The sequence below is a fragment of the Musca domestica genome, unplaced genomic scaffold, assembly GCF_030504385.1.
Source record: "Musca domestica strain aabys unplaced genomic scaffold, Musca_domestica.polishedcontigs.V.1.1 33, whole genome shotgun sequence".
NCBI lineage: Eukaryota > Metazoa > Arthropoda > Insecta > Diptera > Muscidae > Musca > Musca domestica.
This window is the reverse complement of record NW_026712312.1, coordinates 10811201-10837532: the sequence shown is the minus strand read 5'-3', so window position 1 is coordinate 10837532 and position 26332 is coordinate 10811201. Positions and strand designations below refer to the sequence as shown.

Here is a 26332-nt window from a genome sequence, read left to right as displayed (position 1 = left end):
ATTTACTGACCTTGTTCATTTTTAGTCTTATCTACAGTTTGACAACGTATACGCCATTCTTGTAATTCTGGTGAAGGTATAAGGCCAGCCGAGCCTCCGACAGCATCGATTCGAGCCTGCCACCAATGCTGATCGTCCTTGCTAATGATCTGCAATGCAAATGTATAGGGAGGAAATACCAAGCATTAAATCAATTCCAAGTGATAAATTAGAAAAGAAAATGAATGCGAAAGACTAAAGGCTGAACATTTCAAAAACACTCACAAATGAAACAGAATATAAGTATCACTTACTTGCAAAATATCGCCCACTTGAAAGGCTATTCCTGCTTGTGCACACGGTATCAGCTCATCATCCAATGGGTTATAGTCGAATTGTGCTCTTACGAAAATCTATAATGATATGGACGGCAAAGTGTTAAATTGGTCGGCTTTTATCGACATTTCGAACCTAATAAAGTAGAGTCACAAATAGTAATGCGCAAATATATATATACATACATACAGTTATAGATATATGCCAATTTAATATTTGTGATTTCTTGTGAAATGTCTGAACCATTACCTCCTAGAGGACTATATTATATATAAATCGATTTCAATTGTAACTTTTGAAAACGACTAACGATCTGAGTCATAGATATGTTGTCGACTTTTCATTTTCAAATAAGTTACAACGATTAGTAGGTATTTCGTTTTGGCTTTCTCTTCATTAGGTAATGCCCACCAAGCAGCCAAACAGTATTTCATCTGTTTGGTCGTTCTACACATCAAAAAATCTAAAGTAAAATCCATGAAGTCAATCTTTAACTGTTTGGGCAAAATTGAGTTAAAAAAGTCGAATTTAAATTTCTACTCCGTTTACGCAGTTTTAACATTTCAATATATTTTGGTATCATAAATTAATATATTTTTCTGCCTTTCAGCATCTTCTGTTACATAGAATTCACGTTGAACTAGTTGTCCGTATTGTTTTTATTTAATATTGTTTCCAACACGTCAAAATTTTCAAATTTCATTTTCAAGGTTAAAATGGGGTGAGGTAGGAGATGGGAGTGCGTTTTTTAATGTGTGAGCCATTCGTCGTCGTCCATGACTTTATTTCGTATTAGATGGACGATTGTATTTACTTAGAGATCCCCAGGTAACGTCACTGGCCACATTTTAGCATTTTGAGCTTTAATTGCGTTCTCTAACCGATTACGACATTTCGATTTCGAATTCTTTAAGATGTTTGCCGCGTATTTGAATAACCTAAATTAAGGTCCCTAACTAGATCCCTAACTAGTTCATATGTAACATAGAAACTCAACTCAAAACGACATGTTGTAGGATGTTTAAAAACTGGTAGAAAGCTGGTCAGTTGTTCCTTAATGTGTGTGAAATGAAGAATTTTAAACAAATGCGCAAAACTTTTTATTGTAATGTTGTCGGCACAAGACCATGTTAAAACGCTTTTACCATTAACCACATTTATTCTGAAACCGAAAATGAAAAAAATTAAAAACACAAACTGAATACATTAAATTCGACAGATTAAAGCACCACTTCAATTCAGAAATAAACTGATTTTCGTTCACATCAAAACAAAACCAACAAACCAAAGAAATTTCTATTAATCCCAGATAAAAATGTGAGAGAGAGAGAAAGATGATAAAGAGGCTACTTACTAGAACCGGAGCTGGTCTTATCCTGAAAAGCTGCAGGACGTCGATGGTTGACGAGATTGAAGTTGGGTTCATGAGTTTATTATTATTGTTTTTATGTCGTTCGTTTATGTGGAAATGGCATTAATTTTCGCATAAACGTTTTAGTTATTTATTTGTTGTTGAAGTGTCAGTTGTTGTAATCGCAGCGAGAAAAATGAAATTGTATGTTAATGAGAAACAAACGAGTAAGATATGAGCTAATTACACGAATAACATATACACATGTGAAACGCCTTCAGGCGAATAGCAATCAACACAAGAGATATATAAGAGCAAGGCTACAAAACTTAAATACTTCAGAACGAAAACTAAAAAAACAAAAAAAAAAAAAAGAAAGAAAAAATATAAGAACACACAAAATGCAAAAACACTCTTTTAAGACACTAATTCGTGCCCAATTTTATCGCGACCCTAGCATTGCGGGTGTAAGGGGTAATAATTTTTACAGTTAACTCTTCCAAAAATAAATGGGATTTCTCTTAGAAGCTATGCTTCACGGCAGGTGTGGTATAGTAGATAAGATCCTCGACACTACTACTGTGTAACGAGGGCGTTCGATACTATCAGACCGCAAATATGTGTCAATCTTTATTTGAGCGAAGCGAAAAATGGACTTCCCATTTATTCCATCCCATTCCGGGATGGAGCAACGGCGACGAATAGATTCTTGCTACTTCAAAACTAGGATTTGAAAATATTGAATTGCTACATGATCGGTAGCTGCGTAAAAATTTCATAATGGCACGTTCATAGGACGAGTAAAACATTCGAGAGCGGTATGAACATATAAGCGAGTTGACACGCGGACATCTCATGCATGGCCGTACAATGGGACCTTGGCATTAACGCAAAACAGCGCAACAGCTCCACGGAAAATGGTTGGAGTAAAAAAACTAAACGACCAAATCATAAATTCACAAAAGAGGCATAACAACATTCAAAAGAGGGGGAAAACAAAGGAAAGAACAAAATGAAGAAGAAGAACAACAACAACAACACAACAAAGAATAAATACAAATCTCCTGTCTGTACTGTTGTTGTCGTCGCAATTCCATTTATAATTACCTCGCATGGTGGAGGAGCACTTCTATAAGAAGGAACTATTTTAAAGGTAACAGAACCACGTGCCTCACGCTGAAAATACAAGAAAAGAAAAAAAAAACAAAAAGAAAAATAATTTGCGTTATTAAGTAGTTGGACGGGCACTAGAATGCCGAGGTGTGGACAGAGGGTAACTCAAAGATGGCTCACTACTCACCAACATTCGTTGCAATTGCCCCACGGATTGGTTCTGCACTGACTGCCCATTGATTTCACGGATCTCATCGCCGACGTGCAGGGTTGCTTGTCGATGTATCATGCCGCCGTGCATGATACGCGCCACCAGACAGCGGCCGTCTTCTGTCATTTTCAACGTGATACCCTGCAATAGAGAAATGAAAGGTTGAAATAAAAAAGGAGATTAATTGAAAAAACCAAAATGAAGTTCGTCTTTTGGGTAAACCGTTTTTATGCTATTATAGTATAAAAACAGTTTTATACACAAAAATCTAGTGATCATTTTAAAATGGAATGGAATGGTTATTAACATTTTAGAACCAACAAGTTCTGAAAATGGTGCTGTATTTTTTCAATATTTTTTAATTAATTATTTTAGTATGGATTGTTGTCCTTCATAATCAACAAAAAACTCATGCCATTTTTTGACCTTTTGTTTTATTTAAAAAAATCTGTCTTCACCATTTATTAAAAATCATTCAGATTTCACGAATATACTTTGATCCAATTTTCTCTTTTTATTGTCTTTAGGGTTTATCGTTTTATAAATAACAAATCTATACTATACAAAAATACAGCCTCTTCCTAAATCAGTGTGATGACTCATGATCAAATTTAATTGATTTAATTGAGAGCATTTTAAGGGGGGGAATGATAATGTTTTTCGGCACATTAGTAACAAATCCTCTAACATAAAAATATATTAATATGGGTTTGTTCTATTTCGGTGATGCATGCTAAAATACCTGCCAATTTTTATATATTTAAGAAATGTTCCTTTCAAAAAAAATTGTAGTTCTTTCGTCTTCGATTTAAGAAGAATGTTTTTCAAAGAATAAATAATTTGTTGGTGGTTTAACTTAGATTTTATCCTTTTCTACTGATTTGAATATGAACTTTGAGAAAGAAAAATAAAAGCAACGAAATGCTTCCTTTGAATTTATCGCTGTATTTTGGGAACTACCTCCACTGGGGCTACGATAAACACATTTTCGAATGGAGAAATTGTATCTACTCACAACTCGAAATGTCAAGATGAACATAATTAGGTTTAAAATTGTGGTCAAGACGTGGACCTGCACAGACAATCTCCTGTCATAGGCTGTAGTATTCATTTCAAACTTCAAATACCACATTTGAAACAATTCCGTTGAATAATATCGCTAAAATCAACAAAGAACCGAATATCCGGAGGTACCGTTATATGAGGCTATACCAAAACGTGGACCTACATGGCCCATTTTCAATTCCAAAAGTCCTGGAGACATAACATACATTTCAGTAAAATTTTATCAATCTACTTCAATTGGTAGAGTGATTTCCACAGACGGACAGACGCAGGGACATCGCTAAATCGACAATGAATTTTATGCTGATCAAGAATATATATAGTTTGAGGGGTCTAAAATGTATATTTCGAGGTGCTACAAATTCGAGCGAGTTTTTCGGAGGTCTGTGCCTCAATTATTGTTGCCCGGAAATACACAGTTTAAAATTCTTCAATACTTTATTGCACTTACCATGGGCTCATCAGTATTTTTTTGGAACTGTACCAATCGTACTCGTGTCACATGTTGCAACTCCCCAGCGTCGGTGTTATCGATATCCTCGCCATTACAGTAGAGTGGCATGGGGGGAGGTGTCACACGCAAAGCCTCCTCGCCGTAAACATCTCGGGCCACAACGTCATGAGTATGTAACAAGGCCTAGACATGAGAAATGAGGAGATAGATTATAATTGTTGCTACAAAAGAAAATAACAAAAACGACAATATTTATCAACGACCGACCATAACTGTTTCGATTATTTCAATGGGAAACCGGTACTGCGATTCGGTACACTTTTTTTGTGAGATACATGTGTACTTTTCAATGTATTTCGTAGGCCAAATGCAGTTTCCCTTTTTTTCTCAGTTCATGTTCTTGACTCTAGGGCAAATCATATTTTGAAATTTTTACTGAATTATTATTTTAAATCTTCTTTTTATGTCAATTTTCACAAAACCGTGGCGCCAAAAATAGTACCAAAAAAGTGTCTTGTAATAGAAAAACAAGGCTCTCAAAAAACATCAATTGGGACGGTAAAATGAAGAGTATTTTATAAAAAGCAGAAATGCTATTGCTGCCGTAACCCATCTATCCCAAAAAGCTAACATCCGTTACAGCAGTAAAGAAATCAACGTGTCATAATGACAATCGAAAGAGACAGAATCATGATGTGGATATTTGGGACAATGTCAGATCGCCAAAAAGCACTATTTTCTTAGCACTGTCATTGGCTACGTACTCGTCTTTTGTCCAACATCAAGAGTTGGAAGGCAAGAGTGGGAACATCGTTTACTTTACTGGTGTGTACCAATTGCATACCAATTGTATATTGTACAGAACAAGATTTTCCCTCTAGACATTGTATCCGCTGAAAAACGTAGCGATTTAGAAAATAGAACAGTGTTGGCTTGTTTGTTCGGGATACCATAGTATTTTGTTATTGCAAAATGGTCAGGCTTAAACCCTTTATTGGTGTTTTTATAAAAACAACGTTTGTTAGTGGAGAACGATGGTAATGTTTACCAGGGGTAAGGTAGGGAATACCTACCTAGGTTTCGGAAAGAGCCACCAATCCTCATCAGTACCCTTGCTTTTTTGTCTGGCATATTCTCCCCAGAAGTTATTTTAAAAATAACTTCTGTGACAAAAAACATTTTTTACCCAAGAGACGAGATCGTAAGTTCAATAGAAGTGGAACCAAAGAATTAAATAAAACTAAAATTCTTTTGGAAAATCTTCTAAATCTTACAACCGCACTCATAAACATTTACATCTTTCTCCACTTGTTAGGCTTTAGAATAAATATATTTTATTTATATTTTAAAAATATAAAATTTGGGTTTTTTGTAGTGTGTTTTTCTCTGTGGGTGGGTTCCCTTGTATTTTTTGTAACGAAAAAATACAAACGAAAATGTCAGAAAGAAAGATAGGAAAAACCCATCGTTTTGAACAGAAATTGGCTATTTGTTACAGAATCTCGCCAAAATTGTGTTATGACGGGAAACTTTTATATGAACTATTTATACAGGGTTGCCCATATTCGACGGACCCGTCTGGCAACGCCATAACTTTTGACAGAGATGTCACATCGCTTAATGACATACCGCGTTTGAAGCGTCAGTCCAAGCAGATTTTTACCATGAACCAATACACGCGCTCTGAAATAGTTGAAATGTACATTCAACAGAAGAAGTCAATTGTGAAAACTCAACGTGCTTTTAAAACATTAAAAAATGTGAGAAGTGCGCCTTCTAAGAAGAGCATCCCAAAAACGCCGTTCTCAGCAGCTGGGCATGGCTCGGTCCACTTTACAACGGATTATTCGCATTGATTTGCATTTGTTCCCGTACAAAATTCAATTGATGCAAAGAATATTGCCTGCGGACAAGCCTCGTCGATTAGAATGGACCCAAAAAAAAAAAAAAAAAAATAAACATGGGTCCGTCGAATATGGGCAACCCGGTACATGTCATCTTTTTGTAGCGGATCTAGCAGGACCACATTCTTTAAATGTTTTCTCTACATTTTTCAGTTTCATTTCGCAATTTTTTATAAAATTTGAATTTATTTGGGGTTGCCACACTCAGCACAACTCCAAATGAAATTAAATAAAAAAAAAATTAACAAAATAATGGTTAACGTTTGAATACGAACGATTCGAGTGAAAATAACTTTTCTTAAAAAAAAACAGGCTGTATAACTCGTTTTTTGAGTTAAAGATAAATAAGTTTTCTGTCAAAAGACATATTGCGATTTTAAATTCAAAGAGAGTCAAATCACAATAGTGAAAACACTACTAAGCGAATTGTTGTCAAAAGTAGTGTTCTTGGCCGACCTTATGCAGGGCTAATGACACTTTCCTTAAGTAGAATTTTTGGTAAAATAAAATGGTTTGGTGTATTTACTTGGTTTATTTAACGAAAAATCTATAAAAACATACCACTCCGAAAAGCTGAGATTAAAAGCGTGTTTTTCCATCAATTGAATTGTATTCGTATTAGACTTTTCCACAAGTAATTTAAAACAATAAAATCCAAGTACTTAACATCATAGGCGTCGGACAAGAGACACATTTTGTCAATTCGGGATTTGTTTAAAAAGTCCTCATATCAGCTAATTTTTCTTAGACTAATTGGAGTAAGGGGTGTGGAAAATGCTGAATTATAAAAAATAATTACTAAATATTCTATTGCAATTCGCCTCGAATAACCTTATTTTCTAAAATGATTTCATGTAAAATTTTTCCCAATTGAGGTCGTGAATCGGAAAATTGCTTTGGATGGAATATTGAACCACGTCTCAAATTTAAGCTCTCGCGGAGAAAGTTCAGAGTTTAGAGGTCTCCCTTTGCTTCATCGTTGGATATAAAGGATACCACTCCTTTGTATCCAAAGATCTTGGTACATTTATTTCCTCGATAAAAATCAAGACATAATTCCCATCTACTCTAGTGGAGGCATTCTCAAAATAGGAAATTTCTATCAATTATGACTAAAATAGTGTCATTACCAAATCGACAGAAGATACGAGTAACATTTTAAATAGCAGCTAAATTATTGACTATATTACCAAGTTTTATATCCTCCACTGTTGGATTAATGGTCCATCAATTATGTCATTTCGGAATGACGGAAGTCATTCGGAATTAATAGCATGTTGAAAGTCCTAGATCATCTCGAAAAAAATATTCGATTCGATATTAATTGAAAAATGAAAATAAACAGACGGAGTCCTAGTTCAAATGTGTGTTCCCATATGTTGAATATAATCGGGGTTCAGAACGGAGATCGACGACTTATTTGAGAATATGCATCGATCTCTCAATGAACGTAGAGTGTAAAATAAAACAAATGCTAAAGTAGGGTTGTCTACCTGTTTTTTGCTTATCTTCTTCATATTCTCACAAAAAGCTCGCTACTGATCCCTAGTTATACCCTCAGCCATATGGCTACAGAGAGTATATGTCATTTGATACGAACAAAACGTGATCTTCGAAATAATTTTTATACTCTAGGTTCCTTTAGACTGAATCCCTTTAGAGACATTTGGAGTCGATCTAGAGGTGTTCGTCCGTCTGTCTGCCCGGCCGACTGGTGCGCACGATAAATTTCGAAGGGACCATCCGATTTGATTCAAACTTGGTACATCGCAATATTATTGTCAAACTTAGATCGGAAAATAATTTGCCGTATACAACAAGAACGGATCGTCCAATTCTGTCCAAATTTTGCAAATCCCAATATTTGTAGTAGTGCCATGCCGACCCACTCCATCATGTTACTCACCCACAAAGGACCAACATTTAGAATAAGTATTTCTCTTACAATTTGCGAAATAAGCTCTCGACACTATTCAAATTTCACACATCCCAATGTTTCCATCAACACATATCAGATTTACTTCAAATTCCACACATCCCAATATTTCTATTAACTAATTAAATAATTTGCGAAACAAGTCAGCGATTCTGTTGAAACTTGGTAACCTGAGATCTGACATGAATATAGAATTCATCGGCACAATCCTCCTATTACTATATTATATTTGCTACACGCACATTTCTTAATTTCCCAAAAATGATTACGATTCCCATGTAAAGTTTTATGTAAGTCAAAAGTAAAAGTTTGGTATGGCCCAAACCTGCCACATTCATATCAGACTTAGGTTAGATACGAAATGGACAACATTGGCCCACTCCTTTGCAATCTCCCCCATAAAGGGTCAACATAAATAATGGATATGAATAATCACATCGCAGGTCAAAATACGAAAAGTGGCTGAGGGTATACATCTGTCGAAAAAACCGACAGATACTTTTTAACTTGTTATACCCTCAGACATATGTCTGCAGAGGGTATATATCATTTGATACGTCAAAACGTGACTAGTCTAAATAACGATTTTAGGCCCTAGGTCTCTTTGGACCAAATCCGTTTCAGGACATTTGGATTCGATCTAGCGATATCCGTCCGTATATCTGTCTTGCTGGTGGGCATGATAACTCTCGAAGAGAGTATCCGATTCGGACCAAACTTGGTACACCATACAATTTTTGTCAAACTAAGATCGAGTTCGGAGATAGGCAATATCGGTCCACTTCTTCTGCTACCTATTAAGCTCATAAAATGCATATATCCGATTCCATTCGGACTTGGCACATCTCAATATTTCTAATAACACAGGACCTGTTATAAAGACGGTAGAGAATCCTTCTGGTACCTCCCCCACAAAGGGAGTTTTTGAATAACCAAAACGTTTATAAAATCCGAAATAAACATTAGGTTCTCTTTATATTTCACACATACCATTATTTCTACTAACACAAGATCTGTTGTGAAGAAAGCCTTAAATTTTAAAAATTTCAAAAAGCCTTAATATTTTATATATCCTTGGAGGTCATAACACGCTAACTTTACATCCGATTGCATTCAGACTTGGTACATCTCAATATTTTATCAACAAAAGATCTGTTATAAAGATGGTAGAGATCTGACCATTTATTTTGTAATCTTCCCCGTGTTCGAAACAAAACGCTAAGGAAGAAAGCGAAGTAAGCATCCAACTCTCTTTAAATTTCCCACACCCAAACATTTCTGCTGACACTATATATATATATTCTTTACAACTTGCTATATCTATATAGTTCTCTCAACCAGTAACCTGATATGAATATTCAATTTATCGGAGATTATGATTTCGCAGAAAATTGGACATAACACAAGTCAAAATATCTATATCTATAAAAGAGGAAAATGTTTGTATGTTTGTTTGTTTGTTTGTAATTTATGGACTCGAAAACCGCTGAATAGATTTCCCTGAAAATTTCCATATATACTGCAACATCGCCTGAAAGTAACATAGGCTATATACATTTTGAATTTCCTCTTGGAACTGGAGATATAGCATCAGAATCGGAGGTACCTCCCAAAAATTTAGATTTTATATGCACATATCTACTGATCGGTTAAAGATACAGTCTCCAAATTTGGAATGCGTAACGGAATTCGGAACAAAAATAAGTTTGCCAAATTATATTGTAATCGGTTCAGATTTGGATATAGCTCCCATATATATTTTCGACCGATTTCAAGCATTTGATGCACCAAACACGCTATGTATCCCCAATTTCAATGAAATTTGAAACGTGTGGTAGATTTTATCTAAAAAATTGATTTCCCAAATTATATTGAAATCGGTTCAGATTTGGATATAGCTCCCATATACATTTTCGGCCGATTTCATGTATTTGGTGGACCAAACACGATATGTATTTCCAATTTTAATGACATTAAAAATAAGTAACGGAATTGGGAGCAAAAATGAATTTGTCAAGTTAAATTGAAATCGGTTCAGATTTGGATATAGCTCCCATATATATTTTCGACCGATTTCATGTATTTGATGCACCAAACACGCTATGTATCTCTAATTTCAATGAAATTTGGAATGTGTGGCTGAAATTAAAAACAAATATACATTTGTCAAATTATATTAAAATCGGTTCAGATTTGGATATAGCTCTCATATATATTTTCGACCGATTTCATGTATTTTATGCACCATACACGATATGTATGTTCGATTCCAAAGAAATTCAAATCAAATTATCAAATTATATTAAAATCGGTTCAGATTTGGATATAGCTCCCATATATATTTTCCGCCGATTTCACATATTTGATGCACAAAACACGATACGTATTTCCGATTCCAATGAAATTCGGCATGAGTGGCTAAATTTGGTACAAAAATAAATTTGACAAATTATATTCAAATACTCTCAGATTTGATTATACTCAGCCGATTTCACATATTTGATGCACCCAAAGCGAGAGAGACGAAATCTGGCACCAGAAAAAATTGCCAAATTATATTGAAATCAGTTGAGGTTTGGGTATAGCTAACATATATATTTCGGCCGATTTCATACATTTTATGCACCAAACATTATATATATGACCGATACCAATGAAATTCAGAATATGTGGCGGAATTTGGTTACAATAATAAATGTGACAAATTAATTGGAAATTAGTTAAGATTTGGATATAGCTCCCATATATATATTATCGGCCGATTTCACATATCTGACACACCAATTTCAATGAAATATGAAAGGTATGGCTGAGTTTGGTGTAAAGTATTTTTTTTTTAAATTATATTTATATCGGATCAGATTGGGATATGATTTTAATAAGAACCATTGACCCACAACGCCTTAGGCTAACACTAAAAAACAACACAAAAATTAATTTGAAATGCGCTTATTTCGGGGAAGTATGTTGCTACCTCAAATCCACTAATTGCAATAGAAATGCCACTCAACTTCAAAAGATTGCAGTTTACTGCACGCTTGGTATTTGCTATGAAATAAATAAATCCGAAGGACAAACCCTTCGTGTATGTATGTCATGTTACTGCTTTTCTAATGGTTTTGGTTATTTACGCATTAAAGTAGTGCAATAATTTGTTTTTAATTTTTAAATTTGTTTTTTTTTTAACCAACATATATTCGTAAATAAAATTTTGAATGCATATAAAATCAAAAGGGGTAGCGAAGCGCACCGGGTTCAGCTAGTATTTAAATAAACGAACAGTGGCTTTGGGTATACATCTGTCGAAAAAACCGACAGATACTTTTCAACTTGTTTCAATATCATTCAATGCCTATCTATATTACATTCAATCGAAACGCACACACATTTTGTAGAAACATAACAAGCAAAAGCGGTATCGGCACCGACATTAACAACACCGGCGAAGAGTCAAGTTAATAGAAAAGTTAGCTACTCGCTTGAAATTGTTTTGAACTTTCTTTTTAAAACTTTCCATGCCATGCGACAAAAAAAGAACCAAACGACAGGCCATTTAGAAGAGGTAAACAACTTGGAGTCCCCGACATAACACGGTCGAATGAAACACTTCGAGATGCACCATTTGTTTTTGGGAATCATCGTAAATCAGAGCAACATCTCCTTTAAACTTCACTGAAGTTATCGACAAGGATTTGGATTTGTGTACGGGTGTGTATGTGTGGTCTCCAATATGGTTCCCTTATTTCTCATTTCTCATTTCCCATTTGTTTTTGTTTTTTTTTTTTTTTTTTTTTTTTTTTTAAATGGCACCATTAGAAACAAATTCAGAAAAATATATTGCATAAAACACATAAAAGCTAAACAAAACTTTTCAATAAAAATAAATTTGTTTCGGCTGAAGAGCGCCCATTCAAATTATTTCAAATTCTTCCGACTGTGACATTGAAAAAAAGGCATCCACAACTACCGTCCTCGTTAAGGTCTTCTGGAAATGTTATCGTTTCGTATTGAAAAATTTACGATGAGCATAGTCCCTTTCAAACTATCAAAAAAGTCGCAAACTTTTCCCAAATTTTAACATAAAACGAGTCATAGCTCAGAAGTAGACATTTTGTTAGGTAACGATAAATAGATATTCTGTCCCGCTTTAAATCTGAGCACATTTCAAATCATAGTCATCCCCAGCTAGTAAGTCGCATTGTTTAAAACACAGAATTAATATGCGTGTATGTTCCTTTGGAGAAAATAGGCCTATAATCTTCAAGAAATACAATTGGTCCCACAACCCCGTTTTTTAAAAATTCTTTATCTTCCAATCTAATTTGTATGCAATGCTGTGAAACTGATATGGAATGATAGGTATCGTTCCCATTTCCCAACCAAATCAGTTGGGAAATGATTTTTCGCAAATAATATGTGAAAATTGTGGGTAGGTCTACACTTTGGTACAGTTGGGTATTTTTCAGGTTTCGTCGACAACTTTCGACGAAGCCAGTTGCAACTAGATTTTTCCTTATTGAATGTTTTTCTCTCAGAAAAATATTAAATTTCGGCATATAGCTTCCAAATTTTAGATTTCTCAAGATAACCGATGGCTTTTTAAATAATTAGTGTGTATCTGTTTATAATACGATTTGGAAACTTAATTCCCCTTCCGAATTCATTTTTGTTTTCGATGGTTATTTTGCCGTGAATATCCCACAGTCACAACAATACAGCAGAACAATAGAACATTTTACACCGGTTCATCGAGGAAACACTGTTTTCATTTTTCCATTTATATTTCTAAACATTTAAATCTCCAGTTCCAGTTTTAAGGTGCTCACATTCACATAACAGCTATGAAAAAAATTTGGCGGAATTGAGTGTTTGATGTCCACTCAGATGAAGCGCGTAGATGATGACTTATATCGAAGGTTTGAACCAAATTTGGTGTCGTTGATCCATCGTTCTTAGGACATCAGATAAGCCCAAATGAAAAGCAATTATGTACAAATAAAAATTGAAAGCAAAACAAAAACATGAAAATAGCGAATTAATAATCGTTACTGTTTCAAGGTACCTACGACGATGCTAACATGCAACTCATGCCATGTAGAAATTGTTGGTGCTTTTGATAGGCAATTTCACTGGCGACACAGTGCTGTACCCTCAACGGGCGACAACTTCCATAAACATATTGTTCTCTTCTTCTTAAATATCCTCTTATTTATTCCTAAAGTTTCGACGGATAAGTAGACCATTTTTATTCGATGACATTTTTGTCATTGTTTTCTGCTACCGGATAAACAAAAACTGTCATCATTTTTGGAAATTAATTATTTAAGCAACAAATTATTTCTATCACGTTTTCCTCTTTCCTTGGGAAAAGTTTGACAGGTATGGCGACGGATCCCCGCTAGCAACGTAATGTGTCCATTCATTGGTGTGAGAGTCGCCTTCCTTTGTTGGGCGAAAAGTTAAGACCCAGATGTGTGAATGTCATTTGATTTGACATCGCACGTCGAGCGATTGAATATTTCATGCAACACCGCGGCGAAAAGGTCAACATCTTTTCAACAAACAAGCGTCCAGAGATGTCATTTGCAAATACGACATAAAACTTTGTCATGTCTATTTGAAATTGTATTTGAATGATTAACTCACTGAAATGTGATGGAAACTTTTGGTGCTCGTATAATCGCAGGCATAAGAAACGTAGCAAATTCTAGTAAACGAAGGGCTGGCCATATTTCCGGAGACGGGAGATTTTAATTTGAAAATTTGTGGTCGGAAATTTAGCATGGAGTTAGAGTTAGAGGAAAATAAAAGCATATTGTTGTGGGGAAGTGATCCAGAAATATTAAGACATAAATATGTCTAAAAACTGTTGTTGCAAAATGGCCAGGCTTATCCCTTTATTGTTGTTTTTATAAAAACAACTTTTGTTTATGAGTGGAGAACGATGGTAATGTTTACCAGGGGGTAAAGGCAGGGAATACCTAGGTTTCGGAAAGAGCCACCAATCCTCATCAGTTCCCTTGTTTTTTGTCTGGGATATTCTCCCCAGAAGTTATTTTAAAAATAACTTCTATGACAAAAAACATTTTTTTACCCAAGTGACGAGATCGTAAGCTCAATAGAAGAGGAACCAAAGAATTAAATAAAACTAAAATTCTTTTGGAAAGTCTTCTAAATCTTACAACCGCACTTATAAACATTTTCATCTTTCTCCACTTGTTATGCTTTCGTTCAACCTGAACGAAGTAGCATAACCATGTAAGTTGGTTTTGTCTGTTACAATAAAAACCCCTCCGTCGACCGTGCCTTGTCTAAAAACCTTTTTTTTCAGAATTATCAGAATTATAGTAAACAGTAGCAAATAATAAATGGCTGCACCGACCATGTAATATCTAATATCTACACTACAATTAATGGTAAAGTTTCTCTAGATCTGAAACCCAATCGACGGGAATATACGAACCCCTCATGACATTGCGATACTTAATTACTCCAAACGTTCTATTTTATGAGATGATTGCTCTGAACTTGTGAATGTCACGCTCTTGAAATGTAGACTATAAAAAATTCACAATCGCAAGTACTGAAATCATATAATAAGCGCTTAGATACTTTTCCAATCTCAAATCCGAATCAGCGACCTTTTAACTAGAAAGTAGTGGATATATCTGGATAAGAAAAATCATTCACCACTTATTTCGACTACACAGCTTTCAAGCCAATTTTTCTTTCAGGGGCTTCAAAAATTCATTTTATCAAAATATATACGTTTTACTTTACCCCACACTTACGTTTCACTATTTGACACCATGTATATAAAATGCTAAATTGCTTAAAGAGGCAGACAGATATTTAATTTGTTTGTGTAATCACTTCTATAAATCGAAAAAAAATCAAATAAACAAAACATATTTTTGAATTTGTATTTATGAGACATGACTCAATATCTTCAACTCATGTCTACTTATTTCAAATGCGTGACAAGTATGACCGCGTAGGTTCTATATTTTTATACCCTACACCACAAGGTGGTCAGGGTATTATGTCTTAGTGCATTTGTTTGTAACAGGCAAAAGGAAACGAGATAGACCCATAGTTCCTTTTGATGATCTGCATAGAATCACATTCTGAGTCGATTTATGCATGTCCGTCCGTCCGTCTGTCCATGTATTTTTGTAAACAAAGTACAGTTCGCATTTATTGCCCTATCCAGATGAAATTTTGCACAAATCATTTGTTTGGCCCAAGAACGAACCCTATTGAAATTGGAGATAATCGGTCAAAATTTAGATATAGCTCCCATATATATATTCGTCCGATTTGCCTTTTATTGTGCACCAAACGTGTAATATCAGTCCGAATTGTATGAAGTTTTGCACGTACGATCAGATTGGACCTGAAAATAAGTATGCCAAATTTTATCGAAATTTTAAATTATAATTATAATCATAGCGTGTATGATTGAATTCTCCCATAAAAACTTTTAATTGTTATGCGCAGCTCTACTAAATTAGCAAAGTGGTGTAGGGTATCATAAAGTCGGCCCGGCCGACTTAAAGACTTTCTTTACTGGTTTTAAATCAGTTCATTTGGTCAAAATAGAGACTGACTACATGGCCTCAGCAATAGTTTTTTTTTTTTTTTTTTTTTTTTTTTTTGTTACAATTTTTTGATTTTTGTTATATTCTGTTATGTCCCAAATTCTTGTATTCATTTAGTTCGACCAAAGAATCCATGACAACATTTGTTTGTGTTTCGTTTAAAATTGAATGCGATCCATTTGAGCCAGCTTCTTTTGAATTACTACTCTAAAAAACAGTTCTCGGGCAAGAGATGTTAACTAAAATCTACATAGCTAAGTGATATTAAGTTGTTTGTGGATTTATGTATACAGTATATCGAATAGTCTAAAAAAATGTAAACCATTACTCTACATCAATAAAAATCAAAACCTCAAATAGCTGAAGCCGTCTAATTTTGGATTGAACGCCTTTTCGACGAAGCATCCACATGAGGGGGTCCGGCTTAACGATTCTGAAGGGACAGACTTGACAATAATTGAATCTATGGGGGTTTTCCTTCTATTAGAGGGTATCAAAAGTTTGGTCCGGCGATCACCGATAAATTCCACCGATTTTCAGAAATCAGATGTCATATTTCTTTCTGAAAATGTGGACGTTTGTGAGGATGACACAAAAAGAGTGGATGGTTAGAGGAGGTTTAAAGAATGAATCATTTTGCATTACCGATAATGTTCATTTTAGCCGTCGGCTTTAGTCTGATATAAATATTACGATCGGACCACGAACTCATTATGACTAGGTTTTCAAGATATATTATTACATTTTTTTGTTTGTGTGCGGACATCAGTACCAGTGGCCTGATATTACATATCTTCGCACTCGATTGAGCTTTGAGAGAAAATATATGAAAAGTATTTAATTTTATTTGTCCAAACTATGATTACATGTTCTCAATAATTTTAATGTCAAAACTTCAGCCTCCATGATTTTGGGGAATACCTTAATAACCCTTAACCACTGAGAGTGTGCAGTATCAGCCTAACCAAATTAACGAGGTCTTGGCTTTTGTTATTGTCCATAAAATCAGCAACTAACACACTATTCAACACATGTGGGGGAACATTTTTGACATTTTTCCTTGTCTACCCCAGTATAGCCTGTCCTGTGGATTGTGTCATGCGTCTGCCCTCTGGCAGAAGGAAGAATGTTGCCTAGCGATAAGAACTTTTTCTGTAGCGGATAAATGAGAAACTTTAAATCTTAACAGGTATGGGCGAGGGTGAGTTTGTGTGTTTAGGATCACAGGTTTACTGATTAGCTGGTAATAAGTATTAAACAAACTACTTTAGCGGCCCTGCTGCCCTCAAATAATCCATGCGAATAACTCTTTAGAGAGAATTCAAGTCACGACCTCGTCGGCACCTTCAGAGAGAATCCAAAACGATGGATTGAATGTGTGAACATAAGTAATGTCGTTTAGTGGGGAAGTTGGGAACGAATAGAAGGTAGTTTGACAAAACATTCCTCCGCCAATTACTTTTAATTAGTTTAACGTTGAACTATGGGAGTGTAAAATCTCATGCTGTTAAAAAGCCTGATTATACTCAATTAATGATTCGCAGGGAGAGGGATAAGAATATAACCAACTAGAGAAGGAAAGAGATGACAATAGCAGGATACAATTGGAACAGTGTAGCAAACGACAATCTCAAATGCTTGTTTTGTGTCAGCTAAAACTAAGTCATTTGGGGTTCTTATCTGCATCCTTAAAATCGTACTTTCTAACTTCTTTTCTCACAGTAATTTTTTTCTTTTTGGTCCATCTCAACCCCTAAATATTTTGCAACCATCTCCAGAGACAATATGCTTCTATTTTGACCCTAACCCCACCTCCATTTTTAATTTCGTGAGGATTGGGCCATAATTGCGACCTGTAGCGTGATTAGAAATTAATATGGACAGACAGACGGATGGACATACATAGCTAGATCGATTCAGCTTAGCGAGATCCATATATAGTTTCCTATGTCGGGGACCAATATTTCGAGGTGTTACATAATTGTTGGTCCAATCAAACTTATAATACCCCCACAAGAACAGTGTTGAAATGGTCACAAGAAATTCCATGAACCATACACAAAAATGGTATCTCTGTGGAAATAGGATTCCGCTCGAATACCCAAGATTGGGATAAAAACCTTTAGTTTTTATAAGGACATGGGATCGTGATCAGTAATCACCACATAGCCACAGTCGGTGACGCTAAATGGAAAATACTAATTTTCAGTTCTTATCTATCGTCGACGACGACGGTTTGACCACCAACCCACCTACAAATACAAATAACACAAAAACTATTTTGTCACAAGTCAGTATTGTTTGCTACAATTTAGTCACATACATATGGAACAGTCACTTCCAGTCATATGGAACAGTCACTTCCACACCACCATTCAACACTACGCAAAAAAAAAAATCAACAGCAGTGGTATGGGGGTTTTTCAGACGCTGCCAGATTCCCATCACGTATTGCGACTTGTGTTCTACGGTCTATTGAACTGGGGTCACAATTCAGCCGTTGTCCACTGCTCATTTCACAAACGGCGTTCTCTGTAAAATTAAATCATTTCCAAGATTGAAAGCACGCCACTGCTGACGATTGGTGACATCGTTATCAAGGCAAGACACAACATCGCCATCATCACAACAAATGTCACAACTCATCATAATTCTGATGGCAGTGACAGTCGGAAGAAGATGCGAGTACAATCTTCTTCACATCGAAATAGCTTTGTCCTTGACGTGTCGTCCTTTTTTTCTGAAACCCACTTCGTCCGAGCATTGATTTTTTCTTTCGTTCCGCCATCATTGCTATTCCATTATTCAAAACAAATAAGAACATTAACAGATGTCATTAAAATGAACCCAAAATGTTGGATTGCCTGCAAACGTCCTCCCCAAAGTTTGTTCCTTTGAAACACCGTTGATGGTTCTGTGTCAGAGCCAGCGATTTCGATTTGATTATTTACCGATTACTTCGTTTACAGCCAGGATTTCTTCTTGTCATTCAATTTCAGTTGGTCAATTAATCTTTCGATGTCCATACTTTCCTTGCGTTTCCTTAAAAAACAAAACATATAATGTCTTCAAACGTTCACTTCCTCCAACTCCTATATTGAGTGAAATGTGATACGAAGTCGAGGAAAAAATAGGGTGAATTTACAAGGCAATAACAGGGTCCCACGAGCATTGCGGTATCCTGAATCAAGGCAAATGTATGTCTTTATTCATGAAACTGAATTAAATAATTAATTTTTTTTAAATTATTCTAATAAATTGGTCAGGATAGAGAGTGTATTTCAACTTTACAACAACAAAGTAGACATTTTAATGGAACAGAGGTAAAAATGCAACGAACGATACTTGAATTTCTTCAACACAGTTCAATAGAAATAAGTTACACGGCTACCTCGATGTTATAAAGGACGAAAGTTGAACGAGCCGCGTCACCTAGTTTTCATAAAAGTCCTGAAACTCTTGATTATGGATCATATATTGCAAGCCGTTTGGACTTGAACTCACTCTCTCGTCATAAGGAATGAAGCCCGATTTGAATGAAACCAGATTGGAACAAAGTTTTTTTTTTATTGAAAGTAGAATCAAATGAGACACGCATAATTTCTAATTGTGTGCATATTTGCATATGGTGCATTTACAAAACATATGTCATACATATGCAAAACATGCCAAAAAAGTATAATTTAGAAAGGGAATGTCATCGATGATTACGGTCATTAATTCCTATCTGAGAGCATAGAGATAATTGTAATTAACATAGAAATGTTTGAAAATTATATTAGGAGAATTTACACGGTGGCATTTTGAGAAAGGTATAGTCTTTTCTTGCTTTCAAAATAAAAAATATTAAAGATGTGTAAACAATTTATATATTTTAAAATATATAATATCACGTTTACGTTAGAACTTGTTGTAGATTTAATCTACTTTGAAGAATAACTAACGGATATGACACGCTTAATCCGAATCCAGTGGGTTAACCCATTTATATGTAAACGTATTCTAACCCTATAGAACTTTGCCTTTACTTAATCTTTCTATCAACTGCTCAGGTTGGTATCTTTAAACCTCAGGAGGTATAACTTATGTTCTTGAAGCTTGACGTAAAGCCGAGATGATCGGTATACTAAATTTATAAAAACAAACTTATAACAAACTCACCGCAAAGTGACGTGGGATATGAAAAAACTGAATGTCATCCATCCTCGCATACATCGGATTTAATGAATTCACCATTTCAAAAAAAATGCCTCAATTCATTCATTACTGTCCTTAAAACATTCAATTTATAAAAGATACTATAAATTTAAATGTTTTAAAAGCCTCTCTTGGAAAAACCCCTGACGTATGCGGATGTGGGGTAACATATAGTGGATTTAATCAATATCCATGCTTTCTTTGCCGACTTTATTAGTTGCCCATTTTCGTATTATGATCTGAAACAACTTTTCTGTGAAACATGCACAGATCTGATGTCAAATTTTTTAGAAGATGGCACTTTCAAGTCAATATAGCAAGAAAGTTATTTAGGAAAGCAATAACATTGTTTATTAAAATATTATTTACTTTAATGGTAGCTTCGTTCAAATGGTTTACGCTTTAGTATTAATGGACGTAAGCCAAAATGGGAAAGTGCAAAAAGTCGAATTAACTAATTGTTGTTTGCTAAATGACCAGAAGCATTATTCTTAGAAAATTAACCTTTCCTTGAGATCTGAACAGAAAAATATATATATTTTTTTATGTTTTCACATTCTGCCCTTGAATCGTATACATGTTTAAGTTCATAGTTTCTATGAATTTTTAATGGTTCATTATTTACGGAAGAATAAAAATTATAGACAGAGTTTGGAGTTCTTTGTGATTTTAGCTTTAATATAATTTTTTACTGTTCACTGTTTTTATTTTTATGGCCTCAAAAAGTAAAATAACATTCCAAACAGTTAGCATGTTATCTATGGAGGAATTTAATTGAACACCCTTACAGAACCTTGCATCACCTGAAGAAACTTGAAAATTTAAAAAAAAAATTCCTTCGAAAAATATCGCTCAAATAAAAACCGTCATATACGAAAATGTGGTCCTGCATAAGTAATTTTGTCATAGGCTGTAGTAACGGTTCCGAACTTCAAATTTAAAACAATTCCGGAGAAAATGTCGCAAAAATCAATCCGCTATATGGGTGCTATACAAAAACGTGAACCTATATAGACAATTCGATTCTAGGGAGTAAGGTACTCCTCGTATGGATTTTCAGACAATTCCGTTGAAAATCGTGGCTAAAATCATCAAAATTCCGAATATGGGGAGGAACCGTTATATATGGGATATACGGGGTGAGATAAACAACTGCAACAAAATCAAACGTCATAAATTTTTTTATTTTTTTTAAAATTTTATTGAATGAAAGCAAAAAATGTCGGAAATAGCATCACATTTTAGAATGCGTTTAGATTTGTTCGAATTGGTAGCCTTTGGCACGAATTATGGTCTGCAAACGGCCAATGAAACCCGAATGTTGCTCTGCGGTATTTTGGCTCATTTCCGACGAATGAGGCGATCGACACTTTGGTATTTTTTAGTGCCAACCTTGCTTTCCAAAATACTCTCGACACAATAGTCCAACATGGACCTATATAGACAATTTTCTTCCAGGGGGTAATGTCCTTACAACGAATTTCTTTTGTGGATTTTAAGACAATTCCATTGAAAAATGTTGCTAAAATCATCAAAATATGTGGGTACCGTTATATGGGGGCTATGCGATATCGTGGACCGATATAGCCCATCTTCGAACTTGTCCTGCCTGTAGACACACGAAAGATCTGTGCAGAATTTTAGCTTTCTGTGTTGGGTATGAAATTATTATTGCGATGACTTACAAACGGAAAGACGAACTTAATATACCCTTCAAACAATGTATGGTGGAGAGTATAAAAATATCCGAAGGTTCTGTTTGGAGACACCATATTCATTTCATGAAGTAAAACTCATCTCGAACTCTAAGCATTCTGAACTTAAAATGTCCTGGTGAATTTAAAAATTGAGCATAAAATAATGAAACAGTTATAAAAACCGAGGATAGTCAACCAAACCCATACCTTGACAATTTATTTTATTTGGGCAAAGACAAACGCGATCACAACTACAACGGCCATAAAATCTCATTTAATTTAAATGTTCCTGTGGTTACCTGTCCGCCGCTAGTAAATCAACCATATTTAAGTTACCTTTTCAAAGCTCCGACACAAGTTCTATTCTTCGTTGAAAATAGGCGGACGGTTTGCACAGTGCAATTCACCGAGTTTTTTATAAATTCCGCTGATTACACATAGGAAGTTTTATCTGACAGGCGGGCAACGAATTGTCAATTTTCGGATTTTAGATGGGGAAATTAATAAAGACCGTCTAACTTTATTTTCATTAAATATATTTCAATAAAATCTTGCCTTTTTTATTTTTTGTCAATTATTAGCCAGATATTACATTTAACTCCAAATTGGATTAGGCCGATTCTTATTATTTTTCCATGGCTGCATCGACCTGTTTTTTTTTTTTTTTTTAAATCTGACAATTATGCATCAATGTTTTGCCAACAGCGACTGGCAACGGGCTGCCTTTGTTCTCTTTCTTGCACAAATTGGACATCCAGGAAATACAAATTTCACAGATTTCGAGGCTTTCTACATTTTTTGTGGATGATGATATTAACCGATAATGCCGCGATAAGATTTTTGCCACCCACTCGTCACTCACTTTGGCACATTAACTTGAGCGTTGAAAAGAATGATGTTGCCACCCCTTGTGGGGGTGACAGAGTGATAGGTATACACTGTAGCCCTGATGACACTCATCTACAAGAGGGCTGCGACGACGTTTTTGGGAGTAATGCGTTCTTCTTGGCTTGTAACTCGAACAGCAAAGACTCTTGCCTGCGGCTGATTTGCTACCAAGAAACCAAGACACAGTCTTACAGTTAACATTGGAATCGAACAACACAACATTTTCTGTACGACTATGTCCCAGTAGTTGGCTGATGGCACTCCGATATCAAAGTATTACACTTGGCATCCACACACACGCACAAACACACGCGCCCACCCACAATTTGCGGCGGTTCTCCCTCATCTTTCAACATTTACACAACACTTACATTGCGATTATCGCGGGCATACCCACACACTTACATCCCTTCGACTCGCAGCAGTAACACAGGGCAAACAAAAGAAATGTCACTCACTTTAATCCCTCAAATACACAAACTTTGACATTCTTCAAGTAGCAGGGAGCCCGCTCATGGGATGCTCGGGAGAAAGGGTTTCAAAGGATTATGAGTAATAATCTGGATTGCTGACGTCGGTTGTACATGATAGCGTTGCGTTAACAAAGCTGTCAAACGTACTGGCGGAGGAGTGCCTCCGCAATGCTAGAGTAGGAATCGGAGAACATCTCTCATTAGCGAAAACTTTACATTCAAATGAGACGTTCCAACATTATTTAAAACTTCACCAGTTCATAAAATATGACGATAATTCACCATGGATTCAATATTTATTTACAGATGAGAAACGCCCATCAGATTCCTTTTGTAGGCAACGAAGGTAATACTTCGGAAATCAATTCGCATTTTGAACTCTATGATAAACTAGTCAAGGTCCAACATTTTTAGAGGAATCGTTAAAATATGTTCCGCTTTTCACTCAATTTGACGGAAGGAAGCTTAGGCCTTCGATGATTGGAATTTCACCTTTTTTCAATAAGGTGTCTAGCGATTTCGTAGACCCAGTTTTCTCCCTAACTCCGGACACCTATCCCAATAACAAAAGCCCCAAATGATTTTGGAACCTTTGGCCTTTAGTAAACAAATACTAGTAGTAATTTTTATCACAATTCCCTAAGTCTTTACAAACTTTCAAAACACCACAACTATTCGTTCTGCAGAGGAGATTTGTCGTTTACTAGACCAACATTGTCCAAATCCCACATGCACATACAAACCTCTATTATCGAGCCATTCTTGTATCCTGTGCCTGATGTGGTAATTTTGACATGAATACTTACAAGCCCCGTGATGTTTTTTGGGTGGATACGTTTGAAGCTGTTATTTGATTTGCAAGTGCCACAACAAAAAAAAAAAGTAAAGTTTGTCGGCAACAAGATTTATAATTAAATTCAATCATCCACCACTTCTTATAGTTTGACGGGACTCAGCCTGAGAACAAAAGCCGCACAAACAATTCACTTAAAATTTGTAAATTAATCCAAGGAAGTCACATCGATATAATAAAATCACATTTGAGACATGCATTGCGGTTGACAAACAGGCGTAAGGTAAAGTCGTAAGTCAACTTTTCATGGAAACTGAGGTACTTTTACAGAGACTAATGAAAACACCGCGCGTAGTCGTATGCAAAATCTTTATTCTGAAGGAATGTTGTCACTCATTAAAATCAGATGTAAAGTAAACCGTCATTGTGTACACGGAAATCGATCCAAATGCCCTGGAACATATTTCGTTCAATAAAAAAAAAAAAAAAAAACATAAGATCCAATCCATAGTTCCGATGAGGTACATTTTGGCCCTATTAAATTATATATCCAAAACTAACATCGAAGCTAAAGGGAAAATATAGTGTGGCACATTAGAACTAAATAAGTGATTCTGCTTTGAGGAATTTTTCGTACACTAATTTGCGTTGAGGAAAAATAAAAGATTCCCCAGCGATTTCGTGGCTGATTTGAGTTATGCCATCAGAAAATATAAAAATTGGTATTTCCGATTGGCGTTGTGTCGCATTGCATCGATTGTTTCCTGGGCTAATTAGCAATGTATCTCAAAGTCTAAAAATAGTTAAGCTAGGTAGCTGGCTGGTGGGTTTCTTGGTGGCTATGATCTCATTATAGCTTCAATGGAATACCGAAAACCCAGCATTTTCCAAAAGGCCCTATGAATTTAATTCAATGGGAAGATAGTTTGTACAGGACTTTGTGGTGGATATAAAACAATGTAACTAATTAAACTTCATATATTGGTCCATATTTTACGGTTTACCGCGATTTAAAGCATTTTGTAAGCTTTAGCTGCTTCTGTGTGGCAACCATCATTCTGTGAGAAAAAAATAATGGATTGAAAACCCAACAGCCAGTTTTATATGAGTACATATAAATATCCGTTCGATTTGAGGTATGTCGAGGGGTTTGGACATACATTTCAATAGATTTTGCCGAGTCTGTGGTCTTTCCCTAAACCCATAACCATACTTTATGGGGATCCGTAAGAGCTCGGTTGTTAAAAAGAAAAAGAAGAGGCATCAGTCTATAAACAGTTATTTTCCACGAGATCAAAAACTTAATGATATTTCATTTTCAATAAACATAAGTGTATGTGTGTGTTTGGTGATCCCATATATATTGTTACATATCTGTGCTTAAAGCTTATGTTCACAAATATACCTGTTTCGAATGACTTGAAAAAAATGTCAAATCATTTTTAGATAACAAGACAATTAGTGTTAAAATAAATTCAATTTTGTTTGCTTTTTGCCCAATTTGTCATTAAATTTTTCATTCCGTTTGTAACTCGTCGAAGTTCTCATTTTAGACCCAAAAAAGAATATATATTCTTGATCAGCGTAAAATTCTAATACGATACAGTCATGTCCGTCCATCTGTTGTAATCACGCTATCTTGAGATACAGTGGTGTCATTTTATACACTTGCATTTAGGGTCTGAACTGAAATCAAGATTAAGAAGTATGGCCCCTATATAACGAAACATTTTCATGACTTTCGGCATTTGAAGGTTGTTACTGGCTCCTAACCACCTTGCAAATGCAGTAAAAGTAATACAAGTCCACAGTGCCAGTATTCTAATGACTTCCCTAGTATTCGGTATTCTGATGACTTTCCCCAAACTTTTCAACGGAATTGAATGATGAAGTTTCTATTGGATGTCTTACATTGAAATTAACTTTGTATATATCATGGTGGAAGGTATCAACAGTTCGGCCTTGCTAAGCTTAGTGTTTTTCTACTCGTTTCATGTTACTGATTAGGTGTGAGTGCATGTTCGTGTGGAGAGAATAACGCCCATTACTAATAACGCTAATACTAATTTACTATAGAATTTCATGCCCCTGGCTGGTAATACACACAGTCCACAGAAGATTTGGGCGCAATGTTCTGGCAATGACAATGATTCAACATTTCAGATTCTAATCTTTTCTTACCGTATAATCTATCCAAAATCAAATATTCGACCGAGGATAAGTGCAACTATGACCATGGGAGATATCCGGTTCATGCGTAAATTTAAAGTTTTGTTTCGTTTTTCACTATCTAAGGCGTCTAGGCACTAAGTTTATGTCAAAATTTAGGTATTA

The 26332-nt window shown here is 35.3% G+C and overlaps 1 protein-coding gene across 15 annotated transcripts in view; it reads right to left on the bottom strand.

The window, feature by feature from the left end:
* Positions 1-26332, bottom strand: part of LOC101887483 (peripheral plasma membrane protein CASK) — a 94455-nt gene that overhangs the window by 13881 nt on the left and 54242 nt on the right. For 11 of the 15 annotated variants that reach the window (XM_020038957.2, XM_011296497.3, XM_011296506.3 and 8 more), the window contains 6 exons: positions 4507-4692; positions 2967-3131; positions 2774-2842; positions 1670-1699; positions 294-392; positions 11-149 (listed from right to left, as the gene is read on the bottom strand). In XM_020038957.2, coding sequence (XP_019894516.1) covers positions 11-149; positions 294-392; positions 1670-1699; positions 2774-2842; positions 2967-3131; positions 4507-4692 — 688 coding nt within the window. The remainder of the gene's footprint in view (positions 1-10; positions 150-293; positions 393-1669; positions 1700-2773; positions 2843-2966; positions 3132-4506; positions 4693-26332) is intronic. The other 4 variants (XM_011296515.3, XM_005176015.4, XM_011296524.3 and 1 more) reach the window with 1 other exon arrangement.